Source organism: Miscanthus floridulus, chromosome 1 (assembly GCF_019320115.1).
Source record: "Miscanthus floridulus cultivar M001 chromosome 1, ASM1932011v1, whole genome shotgun sequence".
In the NCBI taxonomy this organism is placed as follows: Eukaryota; Viridiplantae; Streptophyta; class Magnoliopsida; order Poales; family Poaceae; genus Miscanthus; species Miscanthus floridulus.
In genome coordinates this window covers 52,564,255-52,576,678 of record NC_089580.1, presented here as the reverse complement: position 1 = coordinate 52,576,678, position 12,424 = coordinate 52,564,255, and the positions used below count along the sequence as shown (strand labels likewise).

Genomic DNA, 12,424 nt, shown 5'->3' with positions numbered 1-12,424 from the left:
GAGATGGGAAAGAATTGCAAGCAAAAGCTAGAACATAGGGCTCCCAAATCTCCTTGTCTACTCCCTATAGTGAGATTGTACCAATGTTTAGCTTTTCCTGTCAAGGAGAAAGGAAAAAGCTTCCATCGTAAGGATTCGTCTGACATGCCCACAATGCACAAGCATGAACAGGTCTGCTCAAACTCATTTAGATGGGAATAGGAGTTTTCATCATCTTTGCCTGAAAAGGGTTGATCCTGAACCATATTAACTAAATACGGGCGCAGCTCAAAGCCAGGTGTTAGGATAGGCTTTGAAGACTCTTTTGGTTGTAGGCTTGCGCTCGTGGGTGCACCATATTGGTAAATAGGGGTGGATTCTAGATCCATGGTAAAAAGAATAAAAGAATAAAAGAAAAGATAAAAGTATAATACAAGGATAAACAAGGTTCAAAGTTAACTCGGCATCCATTTCTCCGGCAATGGCGCCAGAAATGCTTTTTGGTGTAAATCAATGCACACAGAATAATCCGCAAGCGCACAGATGTTATACCGATGTAGCACTTTACTGGGAGTACCTAGTTTTATATTGAACTCGAGAAAATATGTGTAAGAATAACCAAATCTAACTTATCCCAACTTCACAGTCAAGGCTAGATAATAGGAGCGTAGAGGAGACCGCTAAGGTCTTCTAGTTCTAACTTTGGTAAGCTTTATCTTCTATTGTTCAATTCTAGGGATAATACTAGAGAAAACATAGACAGAGTATGTTTCCTATAGCAATATTGTCCTGCTAGTCCTATTAATGGGAGGTGGGCTACAAAGGATTCAACGAGGCTATAAAAGTCACCCTCGCGAGCTACCACCAATCCAGAAAATAGGGTACATCTACGAGTAACTGAGTCTAAGCACCATAATATGAATACTACTTTAACCTAGGAGCTACAAGGATTAAAGTACTCAAAATAGAGTCGCAAACCTAGAGAACAATACAAACAAGATGCTTACTTGAATTAGAAGTCGATTACCAGAGAAATCTCAGAAGCAAGCTCAAGAAGAACTTGATTCCGCCAGGTACAAGCTATAGAGAGAGCACTGATAGACTGGGAGTCCTCTAGAACTCTTCCTTCATACTCTATCTCTCTATTTCTAGAACTAGACTAGATCCTATAGAGGACTAATCTTTTCTTGATTGCTAGCTCTGATCCTGGTGGACATATGAATTAGGGTTCTTGGCTTCTCAGCTCTCAGGATCAAATGAGCATTATGCCTGGGGAGAGAGGTAGGGGCTAGATTATATAGCCCTAAGGGTCCAATGTGAGCCCTTGGATCAAACCGACTTAAGCAACGACGGAGATGCCTCCTGGTGGAATAGTTGGTGTAATTCATCAAACTCAATATGTATAATAATTTCATCGCCATTGAAGTAATGCTCTTGTTTAACTTTGACAAGAAGCCATTGCTCGCACTTGCTACACGCATCAAAGTACCACTGGTTTAACAAGTACATTTGTGTACCTATTGATGGCTAGGACTTAGCGTTGACAAGACTCCTATCATACTTATAGGTCTTCCATATATCAATGCACTAGGCTCTTGGTGGCGATCCTCTCCCCATGATGAGGTCTTGCGGTGTGAGACCTATTGTTGCCATCAAGATATTGAGTTGCTGCAAATTGATTCGACCGCCTTGTATGCTAGTAACATCATCGTCAACAACTAGCAGGTCAACTGATTGCAAACATTGTTGTCCAAGCTATGCAACCTCTTTCCCTACTCTCTTCACTTTCTACGCCGCCATATATGACTTGGTGAGAGAGCGATCATAGTCCGATAATGGCGGGGGCTTACAAAGTTCACGCAGCCTTTTCTTGAGTTCATTGATTTTTTTTCCATAGTTCATTTTTGAGGTAGGAATATCAGCTTTGGCTTCTTTGTCTTCTCTTCACACACCTTTGCTACACCTTCGAAGATAGCATTCACTTCTTTTGCTACCATTGGTCTTGATTCCTCTTCATACTTTTTGCAAGCTAGCTTCTGTAGAGGTGGCATTTTTTTACAGGTGGTTTTCTTCTTCACCAGGACTTCCTCGAGGGTGGGGGCCTCCTCTTATACCTCTAAGGCACGGGAGGTAGAGGTGCGGGAGGCTGCCTTGGAGGAGATGGAGATACAGCCATGCCATGGAATGCATCATCGTCTAGAGCACTCTGATCATCTAGGGATGGAAGAAGTGGACTAAGGTTGGGGACCTATGAGTACAAAAATGATTGAGAGTAAATGGTTATTTACAAGAAGCCAATTGAAACAATTGAAAAACTATTTCGTTCACTTTCATCTACACCTATGATGAGGTAGTTGAGGAGGAGGCGGTACCCTAGGCGGTGCCCCAGGAATAATGATGTAGCGCTAGCGCCATACAATAAATGAATGCTCTGCTTGTCCTAGAGTCTTCTCCCTATCACCTCCATGAAAGTCAAGACCCACTTCCCTATAATCTTTGACAACTCTATCCACCATGACTTTAAAATAGCCGGGTGGAATCGGATGGACTACTGGTATGTTTTTAGGGTCCACATGAGAAACAACACCGGTAGCCACCATGACTATGATATTCCCCACAGAAATGTGCAGCTCACATGGCATCATCTTCTTAGTGATGTCATCCATGAGGAAGCGCTGCAATGCGTTATCATCTTGATTTGGGAGCTCCATGGAAGCGCAGCTGCTTCTCAGCTGAGGGGGCTAATGTTGACTACCGGCTCTGATGTTGACTGCCTTTGGCCACTCAATGCTAGTTCCACTTGTCGTTTGATTTCCTCCTGCACTCTCGTGTCTAGGGCTTTTTCTTGCTTTAGTGATTCAACCATTGCCTCCTTCAACTTGCGGATCTGCTCTGCCTCCTTGAAAGGATTCATGCCATCCATACTATGACTGCTGCTCTGCTCCCCGAAAGGGTTTATGCCATCCTTTCATACTTAAAACAAACCTTAAGTTTCTTGCATCATTTGCAAACTCTAGGAATTCTCTATCGATTGCTCTCCATTAGGACCCATCGGTGGGGTGTCTCAACATATCGTCTATTGTTTGGTCTTCTTTGTGCCATCTCTGCAACTTTGCATGCTCTTTGTTTCTGAACAAATGTTTCAAGTGTGGTATTATAGAAGCATACCACATCACCTTGGCAGGGATTCTCTTCCTAGGACATTGTCTGTCGCCCTCAACATCACCAGAGTCATTTCGCCTGATCTTATACCGCGATGCATGGCATACCATGCATGCATCCAAATTATCATACCCCTTACCACGGTAGAGGATGCGATCATTAGGACATGCACGTATCTTCTAGATTTCTAATCCCAGAGGGCAGACAACCTATTTTGCTTCGTATGTAGTGGCGGGCAATTCGTTATCCTTCGAAAGCATCTTTTTTGTGATTTTCAGCAACTCCCCAAATCCCTTGTCGAATACACCATTCTTTGCCTTCCATTGTAGCAATTCCAGTGTGGTACCTAACTTTTTGTGCCCCTCTTCACAAATTGGGTATAGCAATTTCTTGTGATCCTCTAGCATGCGCTCGAACTCGATCTTCACCTTTTTACTTTCACAATCCCTCTGTGCATCACGAATGCCTGGACCAAGATCATCAGCAGGCTCATTGATCTCCTGCCGCTACCACTTCGTCATCTTCCCCCATTATAGTATCATAAAAGGCTCCATATTCAGCAAACCCACGAATAATGTTGTCATCATCCCCTTCTTCTTCTTTATCTTCTTCCATTATAACCCTGATTAATCCGTGCTTGGTCCAACAAATATAGTTTGACATGAAACCCGACATAAACAAGTGTTCATGAAGGGTCCTTGAGGAAGCATAATTCTTCACAATCTTACATAGAACACATGGGCGGCACATGAAACAATTTTGTGTGTTTGCCTTGGCCACACTTATGAAATCATGCACGCCCTCAATGAACTCTTGGGAGCGGCAGTCAGCGTTGTACATCCATTGCCGGTTCATCTGCATTACATGACATACCATATCAAAAACTTGAACATAATTAATTAATAACCCATATTACACAATAGGCATGATTAGTAGTTAATTAAAAGATCCAAAATATCCATCACTCAACATGATTAATTAACATCCTATACCACAACTGTTTCACTCTCGAACATTAATTTATTAAAGCCTTGATACAATGTAGACAATCCCAAATTGCACTAAACAAACTAAACCTACAATGCACTTCAGCAAAATAAGGATTTCGCGACTAATTTCAACTAAAATAGACAGATCATTCATCAGTTCTTCGTCGATGGGCTTCTTCAGCTGGTTCATTGCCTCATCATACATAAGTGCACTCTCATCCGCCGTCTTAGCCACCTTTACAAGAGATTTTTGGACGTGCTCAATGTACTCTTCCTCCTAGTACCAACCGTCACATGATCTGGTGCCATCCCACTGAAATTATAACACTAAATCAAGAACTTTAATCAAAATTATCATGAAAAATGGCTACAAACCATAAAAACATGATAAAAAAGAACTCACATTGCGATCTGGGCACGTGTAGAAGATGTGCCATGGTTGGGACCCTTCTTCGTCACTCTATACTCCAACACAGTCTTTTGCTCACACTTGCCGGCCGCACGTAATGAGAGGGAGGTCCAGCCTCAGTCGCTTAGGAACCCCATGCGAGGCCGAGGATCCAGAAGCAATCGCAATGTACTCTCTATACTTATTTTCATCAACTACTATAGATTTCTCATTTTCTAATCCATAAAATTAAATGAGTTATATACTAGCAAAGAAAGGTGGATACTCGTTTAATTTTGATCAACTACTTTAAGCTTTCTTCTTCTATATATGTAAACTATCAAGTGGGTTTGAGCTCAAATGGTCTTTAAATAAGAAAATCCACCATTCTTTCTCATGTAAAAAACCTTAAATTTCTCTATTTCGATCTAAACCATGAAATGAGCTATATATACTAGCAATGAAAGGTGCATACTAGTTTTGACGAACTACTATAAGCTTTCTTCATCTACATATGGAAACTATCAAGTGATTTTGAGCTCAAATGGTGTATAAATAAAAAATCCACTATTAATCCCAATCTAAAAACCATAAATTTCTCTATTTTTAGACCATGAAATGAGCCATGCTAGTGATGAAACATGACAGGATGAAGTTGCTAACCCTTAGAACCGAAGAATGGATGGAGAAAACTCACCGAGCATGAACTCCTCCAGCATGAGCAAGAACAGAGCCGGAGACGAGCAAGACCAGAGAGCTTGAAATGGCTCAGACTTGGGGAGGAAGATGGAGAAAGTATATAACCCAGGACCTGTAGTCCCGGTTTGTGGTTCAAACCCGGATTACAGGTCGCTTTATAATCTCGATTGAAGCTACTAACCGGGATTAAAAGTTTAGTCACCGCTAGTAAATCCAATCAGGATTAGAGGATGACCTTTAATCTCGATTGGAGACACCAACCAGAACTAAAGGTGCAAACAGAAAGTCTGTTCTCTACTAGTGCAATTACACACATAAATTGGTAAGGTCGTCAGATGGTTAGTATCTTTGACACTTCGTACACTCTCTTTTGCATGTATATAAAAGCCGTTCCGGTGAGGGTGCTCAACGTCCCTAACCATTTCCATTTTCATATCTTTATTATTGTTAAGAGGGGAAAATATAAACGTAGATAACTACAAAGGAAAGTAATATACAAAAGGAAATACGTACACTATCTTATATATTTTTCCCAGAAAAATATATTATTTATACTAAAAGTTATTGGAAATTGCAAATAAAAAAAAAGGGAAAAGAAAAGAAGACGTGCTAGCAAAACACACACACACAAAAAACTGGACTTGCCCGGCAAGGAAACTGGGCTGTTGTGTGCCTCACGGCCTGCCGCGGGAAGTATTGCCCATACAGCCTGTTGTTTGCCTCGTATTAGTTCCATCTCGGGAGCGAGGGGGCAACATGTCTATATATGACGCCACAGGCCACCTCGCTGAAGGGAACCTTGGCTGCGCTTTGTTTTCATGGATGGGAACAAAACTGGGGCAACCTTTCTCTAATAATCTCTAAAAAAGAATATCTTTCAGAAATCTTTTTGGATATATTATATTATAATTATAATTATAATTATATTATTACTAGAATCATGCCCGTGCGTCATTGCACGGGAACCAAATAATATAACAATACTTTATAGGAAATCCCGTGGGAACAATAATTTCTACAAAGCAACAATCCATTTTTACGCAATTATCATTCTTCACCAAGTATTCAAGTTTCAATATGAAATTGAAACAATCTAATTCATACCGTAACAACCGTGTTCATTATAATTATTTACTCTACCACATCTTGTCCTGGCTATGTTGAAACGTTGACATTATGTTGGAAGTATCGTCCTGCATATAAGATTTTTTTTTTTAAAGTAAAGCTCGTTTGAGTATAAGTGTATAACACATTAACGTGAGATTACCAAAGTAGTAACTAACTTAAAGGTTAGTTAAGTTCTTCTGGATTCAGCTTCTAGTAAACTTGGTATCCTGACATATCTTTTTTTTTTTTTACTTTTGAAAAGTAGCAAGATAAATATGGAGACTCCAAAAGAATGCAATATAGGAATTATCCACCTTAATTTACATCTACAAGAAAAAACATATTCCAGCGAATAAACTTCATAATCTAAACCACCAAAAATAAAAGCACCCATACTGCTTTTAGTTCCCTGCAGCTCTGAATTTGGTAGCATCGTGCTATCAGCATTACTGCAATACTGCATTAGCTGGCTGAACATCGCGGCGTAGCACCCGGCGGCGGCGCTTGGCCGGCCGTGGGGAAGATCTCGATTTAAAACCGAGGGAATCCTTGCGTCGTAGAGTCGTCAAGCTGCACAACGCGGAGCGTGCCGTGTCGTTGGATGATCGAGAATTTGGCTGGCTGGCTGCTTGGCCCAACCACTACGGGGAGAACATCTTCACGGACACCGGCGGTGCCTGGACCGCGTCGGACGCCGTCGTCTTTAGCTTGTTGTTGGTGGCGGAGAAGCAGTACTACCACACAACAACAACTCCGCTCCGCGCCGTAGATTGAGTCGTGCTTGCACTACACGCTGGTTGCGTAGCGCAAATCCACCGCCATCGGTGATCTCAACGGCCGAGATCTCGTGTACGGAAGGAGAGAACGAACGCACGAGCCACGAGCAGCATGGTCGTCACGACTCGCGAGCTCTAGGATCTTGTGACGGCGTGGCCACCGGCCTAGTTCGATCTTGAGCAGTTGAGCACGAGTAGGCATGGTGGTCTGGTGGGGCTGCGGCGTGCTCCCATACGGATTGCAGTGTTTAGGAACGGAAGTTGCCAGACCTTTTTTGATATGTCGTTTGCGTAACAAATCTTTATGGCGTCGATGATGGGATCTGGAGGTACGTACGGGCGTACGCGGACTCCGCAGATGTGGACTCCTCCGACGCGAACTACGGACGCGGCAGGCGAGCGCACGAAGATCCGTTTGACGAAAGCAGTCGGTATTTTTTAGGTGTAACAGATAATATTTGAATTGAATTTGGATTTGGATAGATATATGAGTTAAGAGTGATTATTTTTTTTGTAATCAGTATCACTATTCAAGTCTCTTCGAACGACCATAGGTAGATGGATCCTTCTCCAGCACATCGTCGCATAGCTCATCAGTACTCGCTGTGAAGGTCGCCCAACTCCCGTGAAGTATGGTAGTTAGTTACAGGAAGAACACATGTTGAATGTAAACCTTACCGATCAGTGTTTGGTTGACCACAGATCTGAGATCTTCCTCTCTTGAAAACATGGAGCACCACTCCCGTGAAGTTTGCTAGTTAGTTACAGGCAGAACACATGTTGAACATGCCTAGATGTAAACCTTACCGATCAGTGTAGGCTCTGGTTGACCACAGATCTGAGATCTTCCTCTCTTGAAAACACAGAGCACCATGACACCCAAAAGCAACTATAGCGACAGAAGATCACAAATCCGAGGTGGGGGCTATTTTTTTGCCAACAGACAGATCGACGATATAGAATGTCTTTAGCTATCCAATATCGATACTGACGGATGGAGACATCTTTAGCGTCTAATAATTCATCAATAAATATTGTTTTTAGCGATTGACATTACCATAGTGAAGTGTTGTGGTGTAGTGCACCTAGACCTTGATTGGCCATTTGTTCCACAAACTCTAGCTCACCGGGCTAAACATTGCTGCATTTGCATGCATGATTACCTCAATGCAACTTTTCAAGTTTCAACAATGATTTTAGATATGCTGTACAAAATTCCATTGTCCCAGTTCCCGGGAAGAATGTCATCTGTGCTGCTTGTAAAGATTTCCAAACGGGCCGCACGGGCACTACACGGCACGAGCACGGCTGGGCACGGCACGGCCAGGCACGGCACGGTAGCCTTGCCGTGCCGTGCCGTGTAGTGCCGCCGTGCTCAGCCTCTGGCCCAGGCACGGCACTAAGCACTCCAGACCGTGCCGTGCCGTGCCACTGGGCACGGCAGTCCAGCGTGTTAGTGCCGTGCCTTGGCACTAACCCACAAAACCACATCAAAATTTCAGAAAACAGAGAACAGCTCAAATATGAAGAAATCAAAATCAAGAAGAGAACACCAGGCAACAAAATATCAAAAGGAAGGGCTGTGCAATGGCTGCCTCATTAAAAACCTGTCCAGGTAAAACTCACCCTTGTGAGAAACCCTGGACAGGGAAAAAGAGTGCAGCCAGCCCCTTAGTGTAATTCAATTGTTCATTACATCTAATCCACAGGTCCAAAGCATCCAAGTCCAATTAAAATTACAGACCATTACATAAATGAATGACTAATCAAGATAAAGGTTTTCAAAGGCCTCCTCGAGCTCCTTATCCTCCACCATATGTTGTAGCCTTGACTCAGCAACTTCCCAGTCCTTGATGTATGTGAGTGCCTCCACAGTCTCAGGGTTTAGCCTCCGCCGCCTTTCTTCAATGATCCTGCCAGTGGTACTGAAAGTAGCTTCTGATGAAATGGTAGAAACAGGCACACTGAAAACATCTTTAGCAAGGGTAGAAAGAACTGGATATGTTAGCTTATGATGATGCCACCAGTTCAGGATGTTGAAGTCATCATCCCACTGGATCACTGTGTCACAGTCCAGATAAGCAGACAGTTCAGAACTACTACTAGAAGAATTTGCTGCATGTAGCAAAGCAGTAGCAGGAATAGTCCTAGACATATCAAGATTAGGAGGAAGAGAAGAACAGCCAGCTCCAACCATACCACCACCATCATCATCATCATCATATATTTCAGCCCAAGCTGTTCTTTTCTTACCAGATAGGCTTGGAGGGTCAGCCCTTTTGGCCCTTGCAGATCCATACAAATCATCATACTTATGATACAGTTTGAAGAGAAGAGTTCTAGTTTGCATGAGCTTATTAGAATAATCAGCATCAGTAAGCAAATTTAACTTTCTAAGCACTTTGTTAAAACCTTTAATTTTAGCTCTTGGATCCAAGATAAATGCAATGCAGTAAAGATCAGGTATGGTTCTCCAATACTTATTGTACTTATCAATCATAGGTTGAACAACAGTTCTAATATGTTCATCATTTTGATACTTATGCAGGTGTATAGCAATCTTAACAATATGATGAACCATAAGTGAGGCAGTAGGATAGTAGACACCAGACAAAGCAACTGTTGAGTCATAAAACAGTTTAAGGAATTCCAGTATTTTAATTGCCATAGCCCAATGATCATGAGTCAAAAGAAAGGGGCCACCTTTAGCTCTAGGATAATTAGACTCAATGAAAGTATGGAAAGTTTCCTTGTGTGGTAGCAAATGCCTAAGCATCAGGTATGTAGAGTTCCATCTAACATCCATGTCCAATGCAAACTTCCTAGGTCTAATACCAGATGCCATGCAATAACTCTTATATGCAGCAACTCTCTGGTTAGAAGAGTTAATGTATGATATTGCAGTTCTGAAAGCATCAATCAAAGGACTAACAGCAACCAGAGCCTCTTTAACAATCAGATTTATGATATGACAAGCACAGCGTTGATGCAAAAACAAATCAGAACCTAAATACTCCTTAAGCACAGGTTTCAGTTTATCCATAGCTTTGTTATTAGCAGAGGCATTGTCCAAAGTAACAGAAAAGACCTTGTTCAATATACTATAATCATTAAGCACATTACTAACACGTTCAGCAATGTTCTCAGCATTATGTGATGCATCTATAAGCCTTAAGCCAAGCACTCTTTTTTCAAGTTGCCAATCAGCATTAATGTAATGACCAACAACACTCAAATAATCTTCTTTAGCATTTCCAGACCAAATATCAGAAGTAATAGCTACAGATAAAATGGCATTGTTCTTCAAATCATCAATCAAACGACCACGCTTCTCATTGAAATACTTAAAAAGATCTCTAGCTGTAGTTTGCTTAGAAACAGTTGAGTACCTAGGGTTATGAGCAGTTTTTATGTAATCTTCCCAGGCCTCAGTTTCACCAAGACGTAGGGGAAGATCTAGCCTAGCAAGCAAACGAACAAGCTGAACACGAGCAACCTCAGCAGAATACTCCCAATTACGCATACTACCATCCTTATTGAAAGTAATGTGGGACTGAGCCATGCGACATTTCTCACGCTTTTTAGGGCAAGAGTCTTGATGACGGAGAAGGTGGCCAGTCCCAAATTTAGAATTAGCAGAGTACTCCTTACGGCAGTGAAGACACCGAGCGCCATACCTGACATCCTTACCATTTACCTTCTTGTAGAGCTTCTCGAAATCCTCCCAGCAAACCGAGGTAGAAGGGCGGTTAGGCCGGCTGGTTGAGCCGTCATCAGCAGCGGCTTGAGTGTCGCCCTGGACGGCGTTGGGGCCGTCAGCGTCGTCGACGGGAAGTGGGTGAGTAGCAGTACCGCCGTTGAGCTCCTCGGCAGCACGACGACCGAAGAGCTCCTCAGCATCCCCAACAATATCGTCCTCGTCGTCTCCGGTCATCCCGCAGAGGCGCAACTCGTCGTTGATCGTCATGGAGAGACCGATGTCCTCCTGCTCATCCGACATCTCGTCGTCGCCGGCCTCTGGTCCCTCAACGCCAGTGGCTTCAAAAAAAGAAACAGATCTAGGGTTAAATCAAGAAGAAGAAAAAGAAGTAAAAAACAACAAAGCAAGATCAACAAGAAGAAGTGAAGAAGAACAGCGAATCAAGAAGAAGAAGAACAAGAAACAGATCTAACTCACCTCGCTTGACGGAGCACCAGAGGCAACGGCGACGACGACATCGCTCAGATCCGGCGTCCTGGTACCTCAACGCATCATAGCGGAGCCCCAATGACGTCGGAGTCCGGCGAGATCGACGAGCGCGACGAGCGCGACGAGAGAGAGACGAAGATGATTCGTTGGAGATCTCAACGACTAAGCTACATCGCCGGTCAGAGAGAAGAGAAGGGGTGTACAAGGCCGTGCCGTGTGCCCGTGCAAGCCACCGCCGCTGTCACCAGCCACCGGACGGCGAAAAGAAGAGAGTGAGCGGCTAGGGTTTCGAACGAGAGAGCAGAGCCGAAGAGCGAGGTGCGCGCGGCTCGGAGGGGGAAGAAATGAGCACAGTACCTTCCCCCGGGCGGCTCCTGGCTTATATAGGTGCCTCACCGCAGCCCTTCATCCAACGGCCAGCGCTCGCCGGGGGCTTCATCCAACGGCTCTTAGCCGTGCCGACCCCGTGCCGGCCTTTGGAGCGGGCCGTGCCCGTGCCGTGCCAACGGGCTAGCATAGCGGCCCAGGCACGGGCACGAGGCCGTGCCGTGCTTGGCACGAGCACGGGAGAGGCCGGGCCGGGCCGTTTTTGGACCGGGCCAAATCAGCACCGTGCCCGTGCTGGCCCGATGGGCCAGGCCCGTTTGGAAAACTTTAGCTGCTTGTCTGCTTGACAAACAGCCCGTATGTCCATAGAGGCAAAGTGTTGAATGATTTGGGTTTCAGAGCGCATAGGCCGAAGGCAGAGCGACATTGGCTATCTAACTGCTGAGGTGTGCTCAAGCACGTAGCGTTGCGTAGCTCTGGGCATAGGCAAATTCCATCCAACTAATCCGGTCCTCCCGCTGCAGAGCTTTGCTTCCTCGATCGGAATCTCGCTTACCCCGCTTTCGCTGCTATACTGTCAAGGAGACAAAATCAATGAGTGCAGGTCGCCATGTTCAAGTTTCATTTTCATGGCAAAGTATACAATTTCCATGCTTTGCAGACAACACATTTGTATGGTCACCTAAAATCAAGGGATAGCCAGCTTTCTATTTTACAAAACCAGATAACATATTTGTTGGAGCCTATTTTTTTTACTATACAAATTCAAAAATAGCCTCCAAAACAAGAATAGCCGAGCTGCTGGAGT

At 43.8% G+C, this 12,424-nt stretch overlaps 1 protein-coding gene across 1 annotated transcript; it reads right to left on the bottom strand.

Moving 5' to 3' along the window:
* Positions 1–8,862: 8,862 nt before the first annotated feature.
* LOC136456740 (zinc finger BED domain-containing protein RICESLEEPER 2-like) lies at positions 8,863–11,318 on the bottom strand. Its single transcript, XM_066456697.1, has 2 exons — positions 11,278–11,318; positions 8,863–11,158 (listed from the first exon to the last, which is right to left on the bottom strand). The coding sequence occupies exons 1-2, from the start codon at positions 11,316–11,318 to the stop codon at positions 8,863–8,865; spliced, it is 2,337 nt and encodes a 778-aa protein (XP_066312794.1).
* Positions 11,319–12,424: the final 1,106 nt, after the last annotated feature.